Source organism: Podarcis tiliguerta, assembly GCF_965153285.1.
Source record: "Podarcis tiliguerta genome assembly, chromosome: 2".
NCBI lineage: Eukaryota > Metazoa > Chordata > Lepidosauria > Squamata > Lacertidae > Podarcis > Podarcis tiliguerta.
In genome coordinates this window covers 71,171,341-71,197,833 of record NC_139535.1, presented here as the reverse complement: position 1 = coordinate 71,197,833, position 26,493 = coordinate 71,171,341, and the positions used below count along the sequence as shown (strand labels likewise).

Sequence of the window (26,493 nt, the reverse complement as noted above, 5' to 3'; positions counted from 1 at the left end):
AGGATGGGGGTGGGATCTGCCCTCTCCGAGCTTCCTCTTCGTATCATCGGCCCTAATTACTCCGCTGACTTTCCTGTTTTGGCAAAGTTACAGCGCTGGAAAGCTCCCTAATCACACAGCTCCGCTCGCTGCCCGTGTCATTAACTTCTAATTTATTTAAAAGGAAGGCAGAGTGCGGGGGAGGGGAGGGGAAGAAAAAAACTCCTCCGCTCCGACCCGTCCGGAGCCAATGGCGTGAGTCAGCGCGTGACGTCACGGCCGGGAGGCGCCTCCCATTGGCCGAGCCGCGCTTACTCAACTTCCCAGAGGAGGAAACGGCCAGAAGTCTCCCAAAAAAGGGGAGGAAAAAAAAGTTGCTCGGCTGATTCGGGGCTGCGGCGAGCCGAGCTAGTGCGTCCGGGAGCGAGCGCGAGAGATCGAGGGGTCGGGAGACCGAGGAGCAGCAGCAGCGACAGCAGCAGCCGAAGGGGACGCCGGGCGGCAGCAGCAGCAGCAGCAGCAGCTCTCGAGGCGGCGATCGTCGCGAAGCTGCGCCGCGATGTCTTCTCCGTCGAAGGCGAAGGAGGTGTTCTCGTCCGACGAGGAGGGCCCCGCCGCCGCCGGGCCCGAGGAGCGGCGCCCCGTCAAGGTGTCCAGCTTGCCTTTCAGCGTCGAGGCGCTCATGTCCGACAAGAAGCCCCCTCGCGAGACGGGCGGCGGGGGCGGCCTCGACGGGGCGGGCTTGGGCACTTCCAGGAACCTGCTCTTGCCGGGTCACGGCGCCAGGGAAGCGGCCAGCCCCGGGGGGCTTACAAAAACCTTCGAGACGTCGTCGGTTAAATCCGAGAACTCCGAGGACGGCTCGTCGTGGATCCCGGAGGCCGGCAGATACTCCCCTCCCCCAAGTGAGTCTCGGGGTCGGGAGGGTTGCGAGGGAAAACATCCCTCGGGGGGTGTGAGATGGAGGGAGTGTGGGTAGAGGGGAGGAAATAGTTAGCAGGACTCTTTCTCCGGCCGTCGAGGGACCAGCCGCTTCGCCGCAGTCTGAGCTCCCGCCATAGCCGAACTTTTGGGGCAGCAGGAGGGGAGCGAGGCGCTGCGCCGGATCCCTCAACCTAGACTCTCGAGAAAGGCGCTTTTGCAGGGCGAAGCAGAAAGCCCGATTCCAGGGAACAAGGAGGGAGCCCTTTCAACCCCATAGCCAGCTTTTGCGGCCAAGCCTTCATTTGGTTTGCAAGTACAGTAAGGAACAGAAGAATGACCAAAGAATTCCGCGCGCTCCCGCCGCGATCTTCCTTAGGCTGGACCCGCCCGGAACTGTCCAAAAAAACCTCCGGCGGCCGAGACGGCTCGAGAGCCGGCTGTTCCAGCGCCAGCGACCCTCTCCTCGCCGCATTAGTCATGCCTCCTTCCAGCTGCCGTTGGTCTTGCGCTACCGCGTCTAGGCTGTTTCCCCCCATCCCCCAGGATGATGGATCGCAGTCGAATCTCTCCTTTCTGCCGCGACGCCTTTTCAGTGACTCTCGCCTAGTTCAGTCATTTTAATTTTTGCAGTAGTTCACACCCCCCCCCCCCGCTGTCTTCTCGGTAGGCAAAAACCTGGCAAAGCGGGGAATCGACGGTGGTTTCTTATAATCTCCCTCGGTTGCCTTTCCTGGTGCACCTGCAGCAGCCGGAGCAGGCAGCCTCCGGCTCCTCTGCGCACCTCGGGCTTTCTCTCTTTCTCTCTTTCACTGCGCGCCTCTCTCAATGGAGCCCATGTAGGGCCTCCAAACTTAGCCCAGGGACAGAATAAATGGGGAAGATAGAAGCGGGAAAGATCAACCTTCTTGTTTCTTCCTCACTAGTCGAGAACTGCCAGCTCCATTGAACCTGGACGGCAGTTTCCAGGCTGTGAGGAAATGCGCTCCGTGACAGCATCGCCCATCGCTTTGGCTTTCAAAGGTCTCTTCGCTTAAGAAGGTTTCTGCAAACCACATTGTTTTGGAGCACTGGTTTCCTGGGACAGATTTCTGGACAGTTTCCCAATGTTCTGAAACCTGTTTTTTATTATTAATATTTTATTTATAATTTTCACCCTTAAAACAGTTGATAATAACCCATATACCAATTACACATTTTGTTTTGACTTTCCCCCATCCTTTCCGTGGTTCACTTATTTTCTTTTCCATTACATATTCTAATTAATCCCTATATTTTCATTTTCTCAATTTTATATCTCAATAATGGTTACTGCTGAATTTACTCAGCTAGTGTTACCTTTTTAATATGCTTACAGTGATTTTCCAAATACAGTCAACAAAACATTTCCAATCACCCTTAAATATTTTTTCATCTTGATCTCTTATTCTGTTTGTCAGTCTTGCCGCAAACATTCTGAAATCCGTTTGGAGTCTGAAAGTGTGGCTTCCTCCCTCGCCCCCAACCATGGCTTTTCTTAACGCCTTTGATCCATCTTTATTTCATTTTCTACGATTTGCTCTTTACGCTCCTAACAGAGTTCTCGATACTGTTGTGCAAGAGCATGCACACATCTGTCCTTATCGCAACCCACCTCTGCTTCATCTCATTCTTTGGATATTGGGGTGGTGGTGTTGATAATGGAAGGTACCTTGTTTCTTTTAATGCTAAATGGGTAACTGTGGCCATAGTAACACCTATATTTCCCCCCAGAAGCTGTTCCTCTCTCGGAAAACATTTTGTATGCAGCAGAAAAATAGTAAATTGATACTCTGCTTAATTGGAAATAAATTCCACTAATAGAAATACGAACAAAGAACCTGATGGAACCTTAAATGTCTGTTGTGGCATTTGCTATCATAGGCCAGAGTTCATTTCATCCACCACAAAGTGGGATCTGTCCCATGAAAAACTTGTACCAGAACAAATGTGTTGAAAGCTTCCACCGCACACTTTCTTTTGATGCAGTTTACTTCCAGCTAAGCTGAATCGGAGTACAAGTTGCTATATTCCGCCCCCCCCCCCCAGATGGTGGGAAATGGGTGGCTAGGAAGAGTTGTTCTCATCATCTCTGTTTCTATACCGATTTTTCTCCGCTTGCATTTGGTAAAGTTCCCCCCCCCCCCCAAAGGCAATCAAGGCCTAGCTTTTTCTTTTCTGCGTTCCCTTGCCATGTTGCCTCATCCTGCACACCTTTGCTCAGAGGTCATTCTCACTGAGTTAAGTGAGACTTAAGTCCCAAGTAAACTGGCATAGGATTACACACTGACCACGACCACCCCAAGGCCAGAAAATTGCTGTTTATTCTAAATCTGAATATCATTATTGATAGTGCAAGCCTAACCGTGTCCACTCTGAATTCAGCAGGACTTGCTATTATGGAGTTTATCCCCAGTTAAGTAGCATTAGGATTGCAGCCACAGACTTCTTACCAGTTTCTCTAAGCAATCAGAAACTGTGTAATTCTAAATATGAATAGCTGGCAAAGGGTTTTGTGAGTGTGGGTTTGTTTTAACAAAACGAAGCATATTTAAGTATCCACTGGAATTTCAGTGTATTTGTTTATAGCTTTCCACAGAATTATTTCATGTCTGTGGTGCTTTTGCCTGCCTTTGGGTTTCAGGACATGAAGCCAACTTGGGTTAAGAGAACACTCATCAAAAGAATCCAACTCCCATCTTAAGACAATTTCACTTAAAAGTTATAGTTCATCTGATTGCAATGGAAATTTCAATGGAATGCGTTTCCGACTGAAGAAAAGTTGAGGGAGTGAAAAAAAATCCCAGAGGATCTTTCTGAATAGTGGAACTGCCACTCTTCAGCATCTATAGAAAAAATTACTAAATTGTTCTAGACAGTGTCTCAGGTCTGGTTGACTCCAAAACATGTTTATTCTCCACATGAAAAAATAGGGGTTATCTATTGAGAGTATATCTTTCCTGGATAATAAAATAAAATGAAAGTCAAGAAAATAGTAAAAGGAGAGGATATAGGAATGTGGATTTTTTAAAATGGACAAGTAAGATATTAGAGTACAAAATATGGTCTATTCCTGTATAAATGTATAGGGGTATGGTGATAGTAAAGTTAACATTGTAGATTCTCAATATCTTTGAAACTGTTGCACCACATGACAAGGAAGAGTGGGGAAATTCATCAGAAATAAAGGGGAAATGGATTAAGGTTTTCTAGGTGTACAGACAGTACGCATAGTTAGGAGATCATTCTATTATTATTATTACATAGATTTTAGTATAGGCATCTCCCCCTTGACACAGCAGCTGTAATACTGTATTTTTGAAAGTTCCTGTTAAAGGCAAAAGTTAAGAGCACCCATTATCTGGAAAAGTATTTTTCCAAATATTCTCAGATTGAAAAGTTGTGCTTTCCCTATTACCACTTAAAACAAATGGCATTTAATCTGCCCTTCTTCACATCTAGATCCAAGGATACAAGCCTAATAGAACCTCCTTTATTAAAGCTGCAATCCTATGCACACTAATGTGGGGATACGCTTCCATGAAACTCCGTGCTCCTGTATTACTGAATAATTCTCCTGGGAGACACTGAAACTTGTTCTCACGGCGCCTTAAAGAGATTATGCGGTTTGCAAAAAAGCAATTCCTGAACTTCAGGAGAGCGTATTGTTTTCCTGAGCAATATCTAGTTGTGCCTATAGAAATAAGCCTTCTAATTATGATCTTTGTTCAGCCACAAATATGTGTGACAGTTATTAGCAAATCAACATGTGCTTTAATTAGTTAGGGCTTGGGAAAGACTGAATGCTTCTCTTAATATGTTCCAATAACAACCCACTTGTTGCATTATGTAAATGATGAATGTCATTCCTAAATGCCATGCTACAAATCACTTATCTCTGGGTATCTGGGTAAAACTTAATTTACAGCACGATCCTAACATAAGCATGGGATAAAGCTGTGAGTGAAGTTACTCTCACTACCCCTTCTCTGCATGCATGCACACACTTAGAAATCAACCCCATTGATTTAAATGGGGCTTCCTGACACATAAATGCATATCCAAGCTCAACTTTACTGTATTTTTCACCCCCTAAAAAAAAAATCACCTCCTTTAAAAAGACCAAAAAAAGAAAAAATCAGAAGCAAAACATTATCCCTTCCAAATCATTACTGTGACTATAGTACCATTTATTCTGACATGTGCCAGCTATTTAAACAATCTTAGGTTTAATTCTATTCTAGACAGCGTTTGCCTCTTAAATCAATATTTTCCACAAAACTATTCTGAAATTCTGAGGCTGCAATCCTAAACAACAAGCTTATTAAAGAGTAAGTCCCATTGGAAAGTGCTTAGTGAACAGACATAGAATTATACTGTAAATTTCCAAGTGGTCTCTTTAAGTTTGTGATGTTCATCACAAGTACTTGCAAGTCCCAATAACAGTATATGCTAATTTCACGTTGAATACAGTCTTAGGATTCTGATGCTGGCAATTCCTATTTATGCCTTTCCCTTGCTTTTCTCATAGACTTGCTGAGCCCTGAAAGCCCTGCTACTGAAATGTAAATTATGCTTTAAAAAGATTCGGGACTATTACTGTTGCAATGGAACAAGATATGAAACAAATTCCACTGCCTGTATTAGCTACAGATGTTTGCACACACACACATATATATGCATATGTCATAAAAAGTACATGTTGAATCAGTGTGTCGACTTCCTTTTACATTTTTTGTTGCTGGCTTAGAATACAGAGATCTAAAATGGTGGTGGTGGGGAGAGCAGTCAAGACTTTGCTCCCAGATCACAAGTCTACCATTGATTTCAATGAAAGGCTTGGCAATTAGCGCAGTCACAGTGTGGGGGGAACCCTGTCGGACTCCCGTGTCCTCAGGCAAAGCTTCAGCTAAACTTTCTGATAAAATACGTAATTCATGCTGGATAAATCATAACAACTAGTGGCTGAGGATGCATTTATTTCTATCCTATATGAAACTTTAAAAATAAAAAAACCCACAGCCACTACTAACTCATTCCTTTAGTAGCATGTTCCACTTCCCACTTCAGTAAGGGCCCCTAGAAGTTCTTGCTTCTCCAGATCTTACTAAGATGAGCGCATTGGGGGCATGTTATGCACCTGATTTTCTGACCAGAGGTTTTCAGATGCCCTAAACTTTTTGTAGGACTCTTCGCTAGGATACCATACATAGAGGGCATTATTGCACAAAAGAAGGATGACCAACTGTTTTGGCAACAGTCTTGTTTCACTAAGATGGTATCTTTGCAGTAGATTTTTCGTTAAAGCTCTCCATGAGGTTCTGCAAAGGCCTGGACAGTGATATGGGGATGCAGGTGGGCTGTAATATTACAGTAATCACATCTCATAGCATTCGGGAACACTGGAGCCAACATTGTTGCCATGTTGACTGTTGTTAAGGATATGAGGCTTGTCAGTGTACCTTCACAGTCCTCCATCTGCTCACCTTAAATCTCTGTATCCCTTACAGCAGACGTGAGCTTATCGGATCTCCTTTGTTTTTCACTAGATCTGCCCGCCAGAACCAAGTGCTAAGGACATACAATTAGAATTAAAGAACAGTCTGGGCTCAGGGATTTGTTTTCAGTACAAGAACAGAGCTTACAGTCCTTTCACGCAAAAGTCTACTCCTCTTTAGTTTTCTTATTTCAGCAGATGGGGCAAGTGGCTGTTGCTATTACTAAATAATTGGTCTTTGGGAACCCTTAACCACCTACTGGAAATTGCCCAGAGATCTCTCAGTAAATCCTGATCCACATTTTGCCCACCCTTGCCTTACAGAAACAAATACCCATTGGATTCCTACTGGTGCTAGGAGTAGAGCACAGCAGCAGAGCATGCAATAATGCTTTTAAAATATGTGTAAAACTTGCTTGGTCGATTCTAAGATCCTCACTGCATGAGAGCTATTCTATTCTGTTTTCTATCTGTACACCCAAGATGCTTTAAGCATACAATTTAAAACGTAAGATGTGAATGTAACAAATACATGTATAGTACATGCAGACTCCTCAGGCACCTGCAATCAAGTGTGGCTCCCTGTCGAAGTGTATGCCTGGTAGCATACCAAATCTGCTGCTAGGTGATGTGCAAAATAGCTAGGATAGTTTCCAAACAGGCTACTATTTTGGGGTGTGTGTGTGGAATCCCTGTGTACTGTCTTCATTACATTAGCTGAGCTTCTGAAGGTTTCAGACGAGGAAGACAAAAAGAACCCTCCTAAAAAAACCTGAACTAGGATATATTGCGTAGATGAATTAAAGCAGGGAGGACCAACAGGTAGATTGTGATATACCCCCCAAAAATCTTGAATTTCTCCCAAAAAGCTCAACAACTTTGACTTCCTTTATAAAAAAAAAGCTCAACAGATCACCGTCAGTTTTTTTTTATAGTGGGAGTAGATCAGTTTCTTGAAAGTTGGACATGTCTGATTTAAAGCATACAAAGAAATGTAATAGATGGATCATTGCTTTGATCCCCCATCAGATTTTTTAAACAGGGGGGACAGTAGTTTCACAGAACAACATGTGTCTGCTACAGCCAGATTGCAAACATCCACATTATAAGCAGAAATATAGGCTATCCCTCTTAAAGTTTAACGTATCATTCCCATCTTCCATTTTTAAAAAAGGGGTCCTTCTTGGTATGTCAGAGTCTCCTGTGTTCTGCTTTCTTTCATATTTGCCCTCCCATAAACATAATCTCATGCGTTTTTCTTAAGCCAACTGTCTTATCTTAGTGTTTTGATGTCTGGGTGGTAGGCGGTACAATTGGGCCTGGTTGCCTTTGTGCAGCCAGTAATGGACTATTCTGCTTGTTACCATCGTCATCATAATTTTTTTTAAACTATTAGCATGCGGCCCTCACCCCACGTACGCAAGAGTCAGAGCTATTGATTTAAACAGGACTTGCCTCTCAGTAGACATGGCTAGAATTGTACTGCTATTATCATTTATACCTCATTCATACGCTGAAGGCTGGCGCTGTGGGTTAAACCACAGAGCCTAGGACTTGCTGATCAGAAGGTCGGCAGTTTGAATCCCCGCAACAGGGTGAGCTCCCGTTCTCCGGTCCCGGTTCCTGCCAACCTAGCAGTTTGAAAGCACGTCAAGTGCAAGCAGATGAATAGGTACCGCTCCGGCAGGAAGGTAAACGGCGTTTCCGTGCGCTGCTCTGGTTTCGCCAGAAGCGGCTTAGTCATGCTGGCCACATGACCCAGAAGCTGTACTCCGGCTCCCTCGGCTGATAAAACGAGATGAGCGCCGCAACCCCAGAGTCGGCCACGACTGGACCTAATGGTCAGGGGTCCCTTTACCTTTTACCATACACTGAAAAGGAGAGAAGAAGCTGCTTTTGTGACATTTGGCAGTGATCATCCACTGCCCCCCCCCCCCCCCGCTCCCAGCTTTGGTAACTGATCTTTGTTTTCCTTTCCAGGACACCTAAGTCCCACAGCCTGTACACTGAGGAAGCACAAGACCAACCGGAAGCCCCGGACACCTTTCACCACCTCCCAGCTGTTGGCTTTGGAGCGCAAATTCCGCCAGAAGCAATACCTCTCCATTGCCGAAAGGGCTGAATTTTCAAGCTCGCTGAACCTCACAGAGACCCAGGTCAAAATCTGGTTCCAAAACCGAAGGGCCAAGGCAAAGAGACTGCAGGAAGCAGAGCTGGAGAAGTTGAAAATGGCAGCCAAGCCCATGTTGCCATCTGGCTTTAGCCTTCCTTTCCCCATCAACTCCCCTCTCCAGGCGGCCTCACTCTATGGAGCATCTTATCCCTTTCACAGACCTGTGCTTCCCATCCCACCTGTAGGACTCTATGCTACTCCCGTCGGATATAGCATGTACCATTTATCGTAAGAAGATCAGAAAGCAAAGCAGCGGCGCAATCAGAGACTTTCTGGTGGATCTTGCCCAGTTCAAGAGTGCAGTACAAAAGCCAATTGCTGGTCATTTTTCTGCATGTTTGTATGTGCCTTATCAAGTTTATAGGAGTTTGAAACAAAAAGCAGAGCCTGTATTCTGCAGGCTGGGGAACCAGCCAGGTGTGATCTCAACACATAGAATCTGATCCTGAAAGAGAAGGGTTGGGTTTTTTTAAAACATACATGCTTAAAGTAATATAGTTTGTTTATATACTGCACATGGGGGCGGGGCGGGAAAGGGATCAATACTTAAATCATGCATTTTCGCAGCATTTCTGTTTCCCCGCGATGTTTGCAGTGGGGTGTCAAACCACGTTTTGTTTTTCAAAATAGGAGCAGTTCATTCTTTAAGGCGAGAAAGCTGCAGCTTGATCCTATGCATGTTTACTCAGAAGTAAGTCCCACCCTGTTCAGCGGCGCTTACTCCGCATTTAAATGTGGCTGTAGGTACGTTCCCATGTGTTGTTTGACTTGGTGGGGGAAATTTAGATATAAACATGGATTTTATTTCTAAGACCAACTTTGGAAATAAAAGCAGACTTTCAAGTAGAGGCATGGAGTTAGTTTCTGCATTTCCGGTTGGGTTCTATGTTGCAGTCTAGGCCTTAAATGGACGTGTAGGCAGTTGGAGTATCTTGAATGCAGAATGCTGGGCCATCCAGCAAGGCAGTCTGCAAATATTTGACCTAGAGTAGTTCCGTTGGAATAAATGGGATTGATCCAGATAAAGGGACCTACTATGCAAAGGATTAATGCCAATGATAATTTTATTCATCCTTAGTTTGCAGTTTATTCTTGCTTATAAGACATCAAATAAGGGGTTTGTATGTATGCCGTGGCCAAGAAGGCAGGCCGAGAGCTTGAGAAGAGTTCTGTCCTGATCCCGTTCTCCCCTGGTTTGCTTCAGAATTGCCACTTACAGTCAAGTACTTGACTTTTGGAACGATATCAGGAGGGGAAACAAAATAGAGGTATGAAGAAAAGAGGTGTTGCTTTTCAGAAGTGTGTGTGTGTGCATGTGTGTGTGTGTACACGTCTGCATTCATGTGCAGAGAGACTATCAAAACTGTGTTGCAAAGTTGTTTTGTTTTTATTGCAATATTCTGTGTTTTAACCATTATTAGCTTATAGAAATGAATTTGTGCTTAAATGTTTCTTGAAACACCCATAGATCCAGACAAACAAACAAACCTATGGGAACTACATAGTGCCTCTGACTCTAAATACAGAACCCACCTTCCCAGGCTTTTAATATTTTTTTCAGGCTGGAAGAGTTCTGTTTAGTGTACTTGGTACTATAATAACCCATTTTTATTATTCTAATTATTTTATTATTACTATTGCTAAACTTCATGGTAAAGTGTCTATAGAGGATGCAGACTGTTGAAGACAGGACTTCTCAAAGATGTATTTTTGGCATGTTTATAAAAGAAAAAGGGCCACACGATTTGTTTTGGAGTTTTGTTTTGTTTTTGCCCCGCTACAAGCTGTGTTGTGAACCTTATCCATTAGCTCAGTTCTACCCTTTCACCCCCAGCATATTAAAATCCCTTTGAAAGGGATGCCTTGTACAATTTTATATATTTTATTGAAGATTTATTATTTCTTATCTCTTTTATTTAGAATTAAATTAAAAAACCTTGTTTAATTGTGTGTGGGTTTGTCCGTGCTTGGAGTTATTTATTTTAAAACACTTGAAGCCAAAGAAACTGTTATCATTTGTGTCTCCTTTTTCAGTTCTTCGGAAATTTAAGCCTGAACAAAGGCCAAATCCGCAAACAAATTTGTGTTGGTATTAATTCAAATAAAACAGGCAAATCTTATGGACCCTCTCTTCATTTAGGCTGCAGTCCTATACTCACTGGGAGTAAGAACCCATTGAACTTACTTCTAAGTAGACTTGTGTGGGGTTGTAATGTTCCATTACTGAATACAGACTATCAATACTGGGGTTTTGGCTTTTTCATTCATACCTGGCTTTGGTAAAGTTACTCATTGTTTACACCACTTAGTAAGTAGCAATTCTCTGGATAGAGTAAGATAATTTTTTGATTCCCTTCAAAGTGGTGACAGAGCTGGCCTCTTGCTGCTCGTTGCTGCACTCACTATGATAGGACTTGGTCTCAACTAAGTGCGTATATGATTGCTGCTATCTTTCTCGGGTCAAAGTGAAGGACCAGGTCGTTTGAGAAAAGTATAGGAAGAGAATGTCGAGGACTATATTATTAAGGAACAAAATCACTTTTAAAATGCACAGGTACAACTGCTGAGCAAAGGCAAAAGCTAGCCCAGGCCGTCCATCAGAACTTGCACTGGGTATCTGACCTCTGCCAGCTTGAAATTGACTTGGTAGCTGAGGAATTGTGGAAAGGAGGTAATGTCAAGCTACTACTTGCCCAAGATAGAGACAACTCGATCCAGAAAGCCCAGATGTGTTGATGCTTTTATACACCCAAGTTGTTTGTGACTGTTGCCGGAAATCCTTCTCCTTGATTAGAGAGTGTGTTTTTGCATTCCCAACCGGTGACTAGCTGAGCTGAGGAAATTTATTACTCTTTCTTCACAGGATGAGAGACAAATTGAATTAACTGGTTTATATGGTCTGCCTTATTTTAGCTTTCTGAGGTAAAGATGCATTTTATAGGTCCTCTTGTTCCAAATACTGTATCTCTCATGACTGCCGTGAAGCGGTGAATTTTTTTTACAAAGGAGAATTTCTTTGTTCTATAACAGTCTGAACTTTTGAGAATGAAGGAAAGCTCTGCTTTTAAATGGGAGAAACGGAAACAAAGGCGTCTTGGATTATCGAACAACAATCCCCATGGAAAGGCTGGGATTGTTTTATTTTATTTTAAAAAGAAGCTTTAAAAAGAGACCAGGTCAGCATCTATCAGAATTAATGTCTGGAGAATCTTGACGCTACAGAGGGATTAACTAGGCATCCCTTCTGACTCTTGATTTTCCATAATAATATGTGGCACTTATACAGCATTTTTAGACAGGCCTCCGTAGGTTTGTGCAGAAGTAAGTTCTTCTAAATGCACTGAGGCTTAACAGCACAATCCTAACCATGTCTATTCAGAGTAAGTCTTACTGAATTCCCTGTGGCTTACTCCCAGGTAAATGTGGCCTCAGATGCATGGGAATGTAGTCCTAGACTGTTCAAAGCACTTCACACACATTCACTGAGGCTACTAGGCCACTTATCTGGAAGCAGGCCTAGTGGAATTCCATTCCATTTGCTTCTGAGGAGACATGGTTAGGGTTGTGCTGTTATTTATATTTATGTTTTTTGCAATAGCCCTATAAGGTCGATTAGTATGCCCATACAGCAGGTGGAGAACTCAGGCTGAGAGGAAGTGATTTGCTTAAGGCCATGAACAGAGCAATCCTATACTGAGAGGTAAACCACTTAGATTCTCACCAGGTTATACATATACAGCTCGACTGAGTTCATGGCAGAGGCAAGATATGAACCTGGTTCCATCTCCCACGGTGCTTCCTGATGGGGGCTTAATTTGCAATTGAGTCATTGGCCACAACAACAGTAAGAAACTGGATTTTCCACTAGGAAGGGTGAATGTGAATTAAATGGAGGGGGGAAAGGCTGGTATTTTGATGCCAACGATTTTGTCTAGATGCCACAGAAATTTATGTGCAAGAGGAGCACCAATCCTATAGTAAACAATCATTTGGAAGCATCCTTGGGGTCCAGAGTTGCAACCCACTCAGTCCAGAGCAGTCGGGTTCATGGGGATGCAGTGATGGAGGAAACTTCACCTGTAGCTTTTTTTGCCTGCCCTGCAGCTGTTCGACGCAGGAGTCTTGATGTGAAGAGACAGGGGAATGATCAGGGAGAACGCCTAACCAAACAAAACGCGCTGTTTTTTCTCAGGGCAAAGTATGGAATCTGAAAGAAACCGGATTAAAGTACCCGAATCGATGTCTCTTATCTCTTCGCCGCCACCCCCTACTTTACCAGCCTCCTCCGCAGACCTTTCTAATTATCGTTTATAGCTGTGCTATAAAAAAAAACATAGAGGAGGGGGTTTTCTGTTTAATAGAACGATTTGCCTTAATTTAGCCGAGAAGAGAGAGGGCGGGAAGGGAGCCTCCAATGATCCTAGATGCCCTTAAAAATAACTGAGCCAGGGGAGGGTTATAAAGCAAAAGGAAAGCAGGAGTCCTTGGGCATAAATCAGCGGTGTCAGGGATTACTAGGAAATCTCCGCGCTGGAAATTCTTTGAGCAAGGGAGCTTTAAGGGTGTTAGGAACGATCGTGCAAGGGACTCCAGGATTTATTGCAGAAGGCCAGGGTGTTGCGGGGGGGGGGGTTACTCCTATGCCCTCCCCATTAAGTCCCCTTTTTGCAGAGACAATTCCCGGCTGCTTCTTCCAAGTGGAATTTCACCCGGCGCCCAGTTGATTAACCTAGCCCAATCGAAAGGCCGGGTAAATTGAGTATTAGGTTTTATGGGAGGGAGGGGTCTTTAAACACACTGGCGCGCGCGCGCGCACGAGATTTCATCGCGTCTCTAATGGGAGTGCCCCGGAAGCGCGCGCGCGTGTTTAAAGTGAGTAAAATGAATCAATTACGTGCCGCGATCTCGGGGAGCAGCGCTGCATTATTACCCCCAAATTTCACCCCTCCACACACACACACAAAAAATAACCTCCTCCGCAAGAACCTGAGAAAGCGGCTCTTTAATAGGGGTTATTTGAATGCAAAGTTGAATTGTTCCCGAAGTACTTTCTGACACAAAACAGATGCCACTGGAGAGCGAGAGAGAGAGAGAGAGGAATGAGGCTGAAACGAGTTTTGCTCGTTGGCATCAGATTTAGGCAGGGGATCTTTTAAAAAAAATCCGGTAGAAAGCAGATAATAATTGGAGCAATAAATATTCGGCATTTAATTTTTTTTGCGAGGGGGGGGGGATGGAGGGGGAGAGAGCCACGGCGTGAAAAATGGTTCTGAGCTTTCCAAATTCCAACTTGATGAGCGGAGTCTGGCCGCGCCGCCGATGGAAGAAATGCAACCCCCCCCCCCAACTTCCCGCCCCCGGGATCCCGAATTCCCCCGCGACGGAGCTGTTGACATAAACAGTTAGGAATGGGCTTTTGGGCACGGCTGAGCCAGTGGCCATCAGACGCGGCGGAGTCTGCATTTCATGTTGTCACATTTCCTTGTCAAACCCCGGGGTTTCCTGCCTTTTATGGAGGGCGAAGGCGAGCGACTACTGGGGCTCTATTAAATCAAGGCGTCGCCTCAATCCGGAGTTTGCTCAGAGAGAGAGCTGGGGGGGGGGAGGGGAGAGACGTGGGGCGCTGTTCTTGGCAGGCTGGATTCGCGCTGACGCACGCGGCGGACACCCCCAGACCGAAAAGGGACAGCTCTCCGATCCTGAGCTTGTTGCTGGCTCCAGAGCAAGGCCCTCTGAGCTCGGCAGGCCACCTTTCCACCGCCTCGTACGCGCAGGATTGCAGCCCGAGCGCTTAGTCCGTTGCGCTAACCTCGGTAGAACGCGCAGCCCGATCCTATGCATCTTAATATGCAAGGAGTTTCAGCGGGAGCGCGCTGAAAGTTAAGTGGGCGTGGGATTGTAGGTTTGAGGTCAGAGGTGCCATCTCGGGGGGCTCTAAAAAGGGTGGGAAGTAGATAGATATGAGTGGCCACAACTCGTGATGGCTGTGTACTGTCGGAGGCAATATACTGGGGATCGCAAGTGGAAAAAAGGCTGTTGAGCTCAGGTCCTGGATGCGGGCTTCCCACAGGCATCTAGTTGACTGCTGTGAGAACGGGATGCTGGACTAGGTGGGCCACTGGCCTGATCCAGCAGGGCTCTTATTATGTCCTTACAGGGTGTATTGCTAAGAAGAAAGCAAGCTGCAAGCACAGACGTGTTGAAATCTGCCAGAATGCAGGCCTCTTGTCTCGGGGGTGCCCCCTTATCCCCCCCCCATCACACATCCAAATGAAGTAACTTTCGATAACAGCAGCAGATCTTTACCAAATTTCATTCCAGGTCCTCCTAAGCATCTGGAGAATAGAGGAGATAAGACTCGGTGGGTTGTGTAACCCTCACACTGCAACATGTCTTGTCGTTGACTTCATAGCGACAGCGGCGAAGATCTGACCTTTCGATTGCAATCCTATACCTCTTCCGACCTGGGAGCAAATCCTATTGAAGTCAAGGCGGCCTAGGCCTAGGGAGACACATAGAAGATGGCACTGTCCCGGCCATAGAGATAGCAGGGGAGGATGACCCTGCTGGAAGGGGGGAAAGATTGAGAAGGGGGAAAAAATGAAAGGACCTCCCCGTTCCCACCGTGTCTTCTGTTTTAAGCCTCATTTTCAATAGTTGGCTTATTTGGACCGCAAAACAATATGCAGTACACTTAACCTGAGAGTTAGCCCCATTGAACTCAGTGGGGCTTACTTCTAAGGAGAGCATGCATAGGAACGAGCTATTAATGGTTCTGGGCCGGATCCTCTTTATATATGCATCTATAACCCAGCCCATCTCCTTTTGGACAATCTCTGATGTGCCCTGAGATTTCCATTTGCCTAGCCACGTAAAATCAAACTCTGTTCAAGGATCTATCACACGTCGCTGAGGTTCGATCTGCCGGCTGTGTACTGGGGCAGCTTCAGTTATTCCGTTCAGTTCGCCCCCCCCCCCGACTCGCGTGGGTGGGAGAATTTGTGCCCACATTCCGAAAGTGAGCGGTGGGTCGCATCCTAATACGGCGATCCTAAAGGCAACGGCGCTTATTCTCATTTAAGCGCTTCCTTGAAGTCCTTGTTCATTGACTTTAGCAGGGCTAACCTAGGGTTTGAAGGCTGCAGATGCCCGATCCTGTCCTATGCATGTGGGAATTAAGGCTAAAATCCTAAACACACTTCCTAGGGAGTAAGCCTCAGTGAGGTTTACTTCTGGGTAAATATGCTTAGGCTAGTGCAACCCGTTTTATTGACGGCTTACTCCCAGCTGTGTGCGCTTAGGATCGCAACCCAACCCTGGCATTTTCCCTGGTGCTTCCTCCGGTCAATCACATCGGAATTCTGGAATTCAGGATTAATTCGGAGCAAGCCAGAAGGACCTTTTCCAGCCGGCCAGGTGTTCCTGCGGGAATCGGATAATATCCTCCATCCCAGTCTTTGAAGAAACGCCACCCTCCTCACCCGTGGACTGCAAAGCTCCGGCAACCTCGGCTCTTGCCGAGTTTCCGGGCCTCCGCAAAAGGAGGACCTCGCTATTTGTCCACCTCCGGCGGAGGTTCCCGCTTGCCAACAACTACGAGGACCACAGAGGGGAACTGGAACCGAAGCTTGCTAATATTAAGGATCGTACTGAGAGCAAAACACCAGCAGCAGCATCATGGCCGTGTTGCTGATATATGAGAGCCTAGGGAAGAAAATAGAAGTCAATGTCGTTACTGGCTAGAGCTGTGATGTTTTTAAAACGCCGTGTACACACAGGGTAAGGTGTGTCTGTAAACAGGGGTGTGTGTGGTGCGAATGTAGCAACAGAAAAACAAAGAGTGGGTGAAATAGATTCAATGCACACTGCTCATGTATAAAAAGTGGTTAGTACACAATACATACGAGTTTAGGTACATCCAAGAACGGGCTCCTATGTGCCCTTCGAAGTAAATCCCAGTGGAATCGTGTGCACATGAATGTAAGCACTAAAATAGTTTTCTCTCTCTTACACATACAGAGAGAGAGAGAGCATGAGCGTATGTATCTGTCTCTCCGCCCCCTTCTCCAACAGGAGGGATTTTCCAACTGGTGAAAGCATCTCAGAAACACTTAAAAAGTGTAGATCTCCCAAGATCACAAAAGCAAGCAACACCATCAAAACCACGTAATGGTTGACTCTGGCATCTCCAGAGCACCGCTGTCGCACAGAGAACTTTAGACTGCTGTCCGACCTGAACACAGGTACCGGGGAGTCAGCTCCTTTGAACTCGGAGGGAGCTGGCTTCCTTCCAGATGGAGGCATGGGCGTAGCCAGGTTTTTTGTTAGGGAGGCAGGCTTTTGTTAGGGGGGCAGAACCTCAGAACTGTATTGTTTTTATTGATTTTTTATTGATTGGGGGGCAGCCTGCCCCCCTTGGCTACGCCCATGGATGGAGGCTTAATATTGCAAACAGATCATCCATATCTCCCAAACAGGTAGCTGGCCAAACGTGCATTTTTGGTCGAAAAATCCTAGTTTTGACGCCTAGTCCGACAAAGATGTGTGTGTTTGCTCTAAAAACAACAACCATCCCTGGCACACGTGTCTCACCATCCACACGGGTCTGGAAGCAGCATGGGACTCTCAGTTCGCGCTGTTACTGCGCAGCCTCCGAGCTAGCTCTCAGCCAAGCGAAGAAGCCCTTCGAAATCCCATTGATTTCCTTCAATGAGCCTAGCTAGGCAATTTTTGCTGGGAAGTACGAGTCTAATGTGCAAAAACATACGCACGAGTTTGGTAATTTCTCAATGGGGAAAGGATTTGAGGAAGAATAGAAGTATAGTCATTTGACAATTTAAAGGATAGTCCATAATCCGGAGGGATTTATCTTCCCCAAACATACACGTCCCACTTCAGAGAGCAGGTAGTGCAAAAGATCGGGGCTGCTTTAAAAAGAGATGTCTTGTTTGCTGCAGCTTTATAGACGAGCTTTACACGAGCGCAGCTTGTAAATGTGTGACAGAAAAGGAAGATGAAACTGACAAGCGAACTGGAAGGGCGGAGACGCCGTGCCCAAAACGACGCCGATGCAATTGCCCAGTGAGTTCAGCGGGCATTTCTTCCAGCTAAATCTGTTTACGCACGGGCTGCGCTTCCACTGCGATCCTCAATCCATTTTCTCGGAAGTAAATCTACCGCGTTTTATTCCCACGACGCCTGCGACACCGGCCCCAAGAGGGGAAGCGCGTGGGTGTGGAGGAAAGCCATCTAAGGCGCTTCCCAAACCACTTCAGCTCCGTCTGCCTTTCGTTCCGAAATGCAAACGTCCCTGCCAGCCGGATCCAACGCACAATCTGCTCTCAATGGGACTGGCCCCCAGACGAAGGGGCTTATACAGGATCGCAGCCTGATTAGTATTTGTTTTGGCTCCGACGGGCGGCCACCGTCGGGGAAAGGTGCGCTTCTGTTTCTCCGACTTGAACGCCAAGTTCCCAGGTCCCCACCTCAATGATAAGGAGGAGGGAGGAATTGCGCGCCTGGCGGGCGGGGGGTGCCTGACGTCTTTGGTGCTTTTCCCGGCCAGCCCCATCTTTCCATCAAATCACTTTAGCTCTTTAACAGCGCAAGGAAATCCCCTGCCTGCTGCTTTAAATGGAAATCTTGGTCTATAAAGCTGTAACAGTTTTCTAGAAGTCTGACTTTCCGATTCCACGAGGATTGCTATCTTTTCAGCCCTCTTGGATAACCAGAGTCTTGAACGTGTGGACGTGTGTACATACACGCAAGCACCGAAATAGGTTTTTATATAAAGCTATTCAGGGAAATTAAACCCTCTGACAGCGGAAAGCAAATTTTCTTGGCAGTAATGACGCTGCCTTCCCCCCCACCCCTTTTTATATGTATAAAAAAATGGTTGTGTGTTTCGAATAAGCAAGAAACTCGTAAAGGGGAGGGAACCGCGTTCCTCAAGAAAATATGCGCTGCCCTTTTCTTTCTTTATTAAACTGATTGTGCCAGCATTTCAGCCCGAAGTTTGATTTAAATAAGAATATTTTCCCAGACGTCTAATGGATTGCTTTAGAAAAGAGCGCGCGCGCGAGAGAGAGATGGAGAGTTATTTGCTTTTTAATGACTTTGAATAGCCAATTCTGGGCTATCAAGGTGCTGTGTTAAATAACAAACTTGAGTACCCTGGAAACAGCAGCAGAAGCAAAGGGGGGTGGAGGGGGGATGGAAACCCCAGATCAGAATGAAAAAAAGCAGCCAAGATAATCTCCCATCGGCGAGCCAAAAAATGCAATAAAGCTAATTTAAGACTGTCAAAACTTCAAAGCTGAGAAAAGGAGCTGCTAAAATAATGTCTCTTGATAAGGAAATAATAAACACACTCGCGCGCGCGCCCATACACACACACACACACACACACACACACAAAATGTCTACTCAATAAACTCCCCTGGATCTCGGGGTCTGGGCTATATTTTATTTGGTGATGAAAGCACTTTGATGTCAGTGTATTCCAAACAATTATTATTATAATTTGAAACAACCTGGTGTTTTCCATTACTAACGGCTTACGCTTTGAAGTTACACCTCATAATTTCTTAAATTAAATAAATCATTTTAAGTTTGCACTGGGAGCCTTTTAATAGCAGAGAAAGGAATATCATTATCTTATTGAGAGGCAATTGCCGCGGCTCCAGTTTGGCTGTAGCTGGGGGCAAAGTGGTTCTCTCGAACAGACAGACTTTATTAGCCTCCCATAACTCTTGAAAGAACATTTTTATATTTTCTTTGATTCGGCCCCCTTCCTCCCCCAACCCCAAACCCGACTCTTGTTTTCAAGCTGTCCCAACCTTTAATTACTGCCTAATATGAAAAGCATTATTTTTTAATGCTGTGTAATTTACCAGAGGCAAGAGGCCAAGCTAACAATTGTTTATAGGGCTTGTTGTTGTTTCACACACAGGGGCAAATAATGCGGCTCCGAACCCGGCTTTTCATGGGTGGTTGCACTAATTAAGACAGTGGCGGAGACTCCCGGGAGGGGCGGGCAGCTTCACATGGAAGCCGACGGGAGCGGAAGGCTTTGGAGAAGGCCGGCTCCTGCCGACGCCCTCCGCGCCGGCTGCTCTCCTGGTGTTTTGATCCTTCTTGAAAGGCAGCTCGCTGCTTCTCCTTCTCCCCAGGCCTAGAAGACCTCAGATCCGAGCGGAACGGAAACCAGAGACGCGCCAGGCCGCGGATCTTGAGGCTCGCTTACTCTAGAGGAGAGCCCTCCTCCAAATCGATCCACTCACCTCTCTGGGACTTGCAAGCTTGATTACTGCAGACAGGGGACATTCGCATCGCAGTTCATCTTTTTATCTTTAAAGGGAGCCAATTTCACACGTTCTGCTGCAGAGAAAGCATCCCGTGTCATACACGCACGTGTGAATGCGCTTGGGGCCCGTCTGCGCGTTTAAGGCCCGCTCACCCTTAAGGAGGAAAGCTGTAGCTCAGCCTTGTGCGCAGAAGGAGGTTTCAAGTTCAGTGACCTGTCCTAGAATTGCAGAGTTGGAAGTCCAACCCCCTACCATGTAGGAACCTTTTGCCCAAGGTGGGGCTCGAACTCACAGCCCTGAGGTTAAGAGTAGGAAAAGATGGTGCCTGACTCAATCAGTGTAGAAAATGCTGGGCTAGATGGGCCAACAGTGTAGTCCAGGGATGGCTAACCTGCAGCCCTCCAGAGGGCATTAGACTCCAACTCGCCTCAGCCCCAAACACCCAATGGGCAAGGGTCGGAAATGCAATAGTCCAGCAACATCAAGGGAGGGAGAAGCTAGTTTGATCTTCCTGTGTCCTTCTTGTGACTTTTCATAAAGAGGGCCCTCCACAGCTTACGAATGGATCTGGCTAACTTGATCCACACACACAACATCTCACTACAGCCAGCCAACCACACCCTAGGCCACCCCAGCCTCTCTCACCACCAAGGAAATACAACAAGCCAACAGTAAGAGAACCCATACAAGTGACGCTGACACTGCCTCCACTAAGTAGAATAGAAGCATCGCCACCCGATCCTACCCCACGCACCATTCCCCTTCCCCCTCTTTCCCTCCTATCCTGTATGTAACACTAATGCCTCACAAGAAATGCAGCTGATCTGTAGAAATCGCAACTTGAAAAGAGAGACAATGCATGTATTTTTGTAAACTAAGAAATCTTTATGATAGATAGATAGATAGATAGATAGATAGGGCCCTGATACGGTTGTAGTGAGGGGGGTGGGATGGGGTCAGAGGTGCTGCCTCCTGCTAGTACTCCTGCCAACCTAGCAGTTCGAAAGCACTTCAAAGTGCAAGTAGATAAATAGGTACCGCTCTGGCGGGAAGGTAAACGGCGTTTCGGTGCGCTGCTCTGGTTGGCCACAAACAGCTTAGTCATGCTGGCTACATGACCCAGAAACTGTACGCCGGCTCCCTCCGCCAATAAAGCCAGATGAGCGCTGCAACCCCAGAGTTGGCCACGACTGGACCTAATGGTCAGGGGTCTCTTTACCTTTTTACTTCTAGTTTAGCATCCTGTTCCCAGTGGAGGACATCCACTGGCAGGTACTGTAGATGGGCCTGCGATTGCGTTCTCCTGCTAGTTGTCAGGTGCGATTTTTATTTAAGGCACTTATCTACCGCTCAATCATTAGCACTGGGAAACGGTGGAAGCTGGAAATGGCCGAGCCATGGAACCTCCACTTACAGGAGGCAGAAGACCTGCGATGACAGCTGTGAAGGACACCGAATGGCCGAGATCTGAATTAATCTCCGGTTGAGAAATATGGCCCTTCCCACAACATGCGCATTTGCCTTCCCAAAACGTTCAGGGGCGAATTCTTTCTTCTCTCTTCATCCTTATCTCCCAGGCAGCTGCTGCATTCCAGCAGCAGCTCTGGTTTGACTTCTCTAGCAGTTTATGAAACTTTTTTTCGGTTCGAAGTTAAATTTCTTTCTGGAGGCCGGATGTTGGGTAGCCTTTCTTTCGAGGGGCTATCTTTAACTCTTAAGACTGGCTTAAGTCGCAGAATGAGGAGCCCTCGACTCACCACCCCCTCCCAAGTCCACTCAAATAAGCGGCGGGCGTAGCATTTGCTGAAAGCATCTAGAATCAACCGCCATTGAGCATGTATTTTAAAAAACCTCTTTCTCTGGGCTGCAAGGGAAACTGGTTATTGGGTACTTTTAAAAAGCAAGGAAATGAGTGAGAGGCTGGCTCTGAAGTTTACCCAAGTGCTCTAAACTAAAGCCTCGTGTGCTAAGCGAGTTAATTTAAGAATTCCAAAATGAGAGCTGCCGCAGACCCGCATCCTTTCTAGACGTGCAAGGGTGCTTGAGAGGTCATCTACTGCAACCCGCAGCTACAGCATCCCTGAGATCCAGCCATCCTGCCTCTGTCTCCATGCCTGCATAGCTGTCTTTTTCCTCAGAAGCCTCCCATGGGAGAGAACCCCTCGCCCTTTGCCGAGGTAGCACATCCCATTGCTAAACTGCTTTTGGCACTCAGGACTCGCTGCTTAGCGTTTCCCCTCGAAATGGCAGGTCTCCAGTTTAAAACCAGTAGCGACTATCCTTTAAATCTCGCTCTCCTTTTCCAGATATTCTGTTGAATAACTGGAGGACAAATGTCAGCCCCACACCCCACTCATATGATCCTGCCCCGTTTTGCTTAAATCAAAGCGCAGGGCGCACAGAACCTATATTCGGGAGGTCTGCTTTAATTTAATTTATTATTTTTTTTAAAAAAAGATATAGGCGCCAGTAAGCATGGGCAGGGCCCCAGATATGAAACATTTGTGACCCACCAAGCCTTCACAGAGAGACTGGCGGAAGTCTAAAGGAAATCGAAGTGGACCCTATAAAGGTGACAAGCAAAACATGTAGACCCAAGAGACTAACGCAGCACAGTACAGTTCCACTCAGAAGCAAGGCCCACTGAGTTCAATGCAGTTTCCTCTCGGGTAAGTGGGTACGGAATTTCACACTAAATCATTTTACAAAGAACGTTAGATTAGAAAAAATCGTCACTCAGCCATAAAGTTCACAGGATGGTCATTGGCCAGTAACCCACTCTTAGCCTAGCCTGCCTCACAGGACTGTTGTGAAGATAAAAGGAGAGGGGAACGTGGGAGAGATAATCGCGTATGTCGCTTTGAGCACTTTAGACTAAGTTAAAATTGAATCAAATAAGTGAACCACGACAGTCCTTCTCCAGCTGCCTCTTCCCACCCAAAGGAAGGACACGCACACCGCGGTGCGTAAATGTGGATGGTGCGCCCTGGCCGGTTCTAGACCCATGAGAGAGTTGATTTCCTTAAACCAGCGGGGAAAGGAGCTAACGAGGGAACAAACACTCCTAACAAACAGTCGACAGCTTTATGGGCGCCGTTCCGTTCCCAGGGGGATGTGTGTGAAGAGCCTTCCTGAGTCTGGGCTGCCCATCCTTGATGCGCGCCTCGCTCAGTTTCTCTTTGAAATTACAGACAAGCCTTTGGATTTTTCTATTTTATTCATAAGAGCCAGGAGTCACCTAGGGGTTTGTTTTATGGGCGGCTCTCTCTGTCTCTCCCTCCCTCGTCCCCTTTCGTTCAGCTCCTTTAAAAGTCTAATCTGCCCCCACTCTCCCTCGCTATTTTTCACGCCGGACTCCTCGGCATTTCTCGGCTAAGCCCTTTTCCTTTTTGATGTAGCGAGTCAATTGAGGAATGCCGGTCTCGGTTATCAATCACCCAGCTGGGGCTTAAAGGGCTCCGGCTAATCAGATTTAATTGCTCATGTAGCGCCACTCCTGCCCTGGGCCACGACCGACTTGCTCAATTAAACCCCAAATACCTCCAATCAATAAATAAGGGACGACAACACGTTTAACGGATTTATCCAGCCAAGGAACTGAACTGGAAACGGATTACAAGCAAGAAGGGGCCTCTCATAATTAAACATACCCCTTCTTCCCGAGGGAGGAGGGAGAAGAGAGAGAGAAAGAAAACCCTGCCTATGGGAGAAGTTAATATGCACCTGCTTTCTCAAAAGGCATTTATTATTGTTGTTGTTGTTGGGATTGGGGCAACCCCTCTGCCATTAAAAGAAGAAGAAGAAAAAGGAAGTAGCAGAGGCCAGGTTCAAATGGGGGACAACAGGAGGGAGGGAGGACTACCTTTTGGAAACATAGGAAGCCGTCTTATATTGTGTCAGAGTCCTTGGCCCAGCCAAATCAGCGTTGTCTGCACTGACTGGCAGGAGATGATGACAGAGATTGAGCCTGTGACCTCCTGGATACAAGCACATGCTCTATATACCTTATTTGCTACAATTTCACACATCTCTCTGTGTCTGGTGTTTATGTACACACACCCAGAGCATCCCCTCCATTCAGATGAGAGCCAGTATAGTGTAGGAGAAGGACAACTCTGATCCTAAGCTTCCACTGCCTTGCAGTACATCTTCGGGAGAAGAAATCAGATAAATAATAATAATAATAAGAAAAAGTGGAAGGGTAAACCCTACACAAATCCAGAGTGGAGTCCCTAAGATGGTTGGGTGGCACCTTAAACCCCTCCTTCCAGCAACTCCTGCAGCCAAGCTGGTACCAAACATGTTGCTCTGCTTTCCTTTGGACCACATCAGCAAGGCTGAGAGGGAGGTCCTGTGGTCTGGGCAGCCTAAGACCTCCATATACACTGCCCTGGGGAGGTCACTTCAGTGCTGCTAGGGCTGTGGTTTGACTTCATTCAGGGAGGTGCACTCCATTGTCTCTTGAGATAGATGGATGCCAGCAACAACAGTGTGGTGTGGTGGTTAGAGTGTCAGACTAGGACCTGGGAGACTGAGGTTTGAATCCCTGCTCAGACATGAAGCCCACTGACCTTGAGCCAGTCACCCCGTCTCAGTATAACATTCCTCACTAGGTTGTTGTGCGAATTAAATGAGGGAGAGAACCACATGTGCCACCTTGAGCTCCTTGGATAAAAAGGTGGAATATAAATGCAACCAAACTGCTGGCATCCATCTGTCTCAGGATACAGTGGAAGAGAGTAGGTAAAGCCAAACCATTAGAGGGTTATAGCACCTGCTGTGGCTCTAGAGACCAATACAGCAGAGACATATTTTATTGCAGGTGAGGCAGATGAAGGCATCCAGTTTTGCTGCTACAGGTGCACCACAGTGTTTCTTCTTCCTTGCACTCCTCCCAGTGGTCATTCCTCTTCTGGTCACTGCTGTGGACGCACGACCAGCCTGTCTCCAAGCACTGCAATTGTTTGCAACAGTTTCCCATATGGCCGGGTTAATGTTGCCAGCCTTCATGTCACATTTGCAGACATCTTTGTAATACAGAGCTGGTCTGCCAACAGGCCTGAAGCCAGTTCTCTGTCGCCCACGTCTTTGGGGAGCTTGCCATCTTCCATTCTGTGTACTTGACGAAGCCAGCATCACCGAGACAGATGTGTGAACATGCTGGCTTCGGGAGAGCACATCTTTATTTGGGAGTTTGTCCTGTCATGTGATGTCCCAAATCTTCCTGACACAGCGCATATGGAAGGCATTGAGGTGTCACTCCTGGTGGGTATAAAGGTGCCCATGACCCACTTCCAAAAAGTAGTGCTCTCGACCTGCAAGCCTGCTAGGCCTTCATCTTGGTATCACTGTGAACTTTTTCAACTGTTCTTGTGTCTTGCAAATCTGCAAGCAATCAGCAACATACAAGCGAGTGGGTGGGGATGTGGTGAAGCCAGGGAGGAAGTCACCTCTGCTTTCATTGTTCTCCTTCCCTTCTGTTCAGAAGACTTTTTGGGCAACTAAATATGCCCCCTGTCACCCTTCCATTGCCATCTTTTGCCCCCAAACACCCTCATCTCTGGTCAGGATGGGTCACTGCAGATTTTGATTCATAATGCACCTTCTGGAAGGGCTTGAGACATCTTTTTTAAAAATGGGTTCCCTTGCCAGAGACGTATTTAGGGGAGCACGACTGGTTTGCCCGCATGGACCCTGCAGCAGTGATGAACAATGGAAGGCAAGAGGTGGAGGGGCGGTGGCACTGACTTTTGGCATTGCGCAAGGCACCACTGAAATGGTAAGGCCCAAAGTCCAGTATTGCCTTTGCAATCATGAGCCCTGCTGCAATTACTGTAGCAATCCAGCTTACTTCAGTTATAGTAGTATTTCCTAAGAATAAATGCCACAAGGCATTATCTAAATTCCAAGAAGGTGTGCATGCAATCATTCCTCAGTACATCTTGAGATCCACATGTCTATCTGATTGATTGATTGATTGATTGATTGATACACTGGCATTAACCAGTAACTCCTTGGCTAGTACACATTGATTGGAATTATTTTCTGGGAGGCGGTCACACGGGGACTTCAGAGGCAGGAAAGTACTGCCTTAGAGTACTCCTCCCTGTATTCCTGCCCAGCCCTCAAAAGGTACCGCAATTAGAGTATGTTTCTCAATCCCCTTTCAAACAACACCTTCCCACATAAGCTGCATGTGATCCAATTTAAATTTATTAACAATTACTACTAATTATAAGTATTCATGCATGAACAATCAGTCCCTTCCTATGCTGGATTGGTAGACCATATAAACACTTTATGTGTTGGTATCACGAACACCCTTAGGCTATTGTGCAATTCCCCAGAGAGAACAAATTGCAAGCTGCTTGCCCCATATCAATTCTGGGTTAGGCTTCTGCAGATAATTGGGACATCATCAAGGCCCTTGTAGAGCACTTAACCTTAAGGATTGCTGTATTTCTATGGATGTTGCTTTCCTATTTCTAGATCTCATGGAAAGTGTGACCCTATACATGTTTCCCCAGAAGTAGCCTGGGGGGCAGTGCTGGTGCCTGACTATTTTGCACCCTAGACAAAGCTAACTACTTGCAACTCCA

At 46.4% G+C, this 26,493-nt stretch overlaps 1 protein-coding gene across 1 annotated transcript; it reads left to right on the top strand.

Annotated features, from left to right (window-relative positions):
* The first annotated feature begins 301 nt into the window (after nucleotides 1-301).
* Nucleotides 302-10,538, top strand: MSX2 (msh homeobox 2). The gene is made up of 2 exons (XM_083430983.1): nucleotides 302-884; nucleotides 8,396-10,538. Exons 1-2 carry the CDS (start codon nucleotides 539-541, stop codon nucleotides 8,818-8,820), a joined length of 771 nt encoding a protein of 256 aa, XP_083287109.1. The 5' UTR covers nucleotides 302-538; the 3' UTR covers nucleotides 8,821-10,538.
* The last annotated feature ends 15,955 nt before the right edge of the window (nucleotides 10,539-26,493 follow it).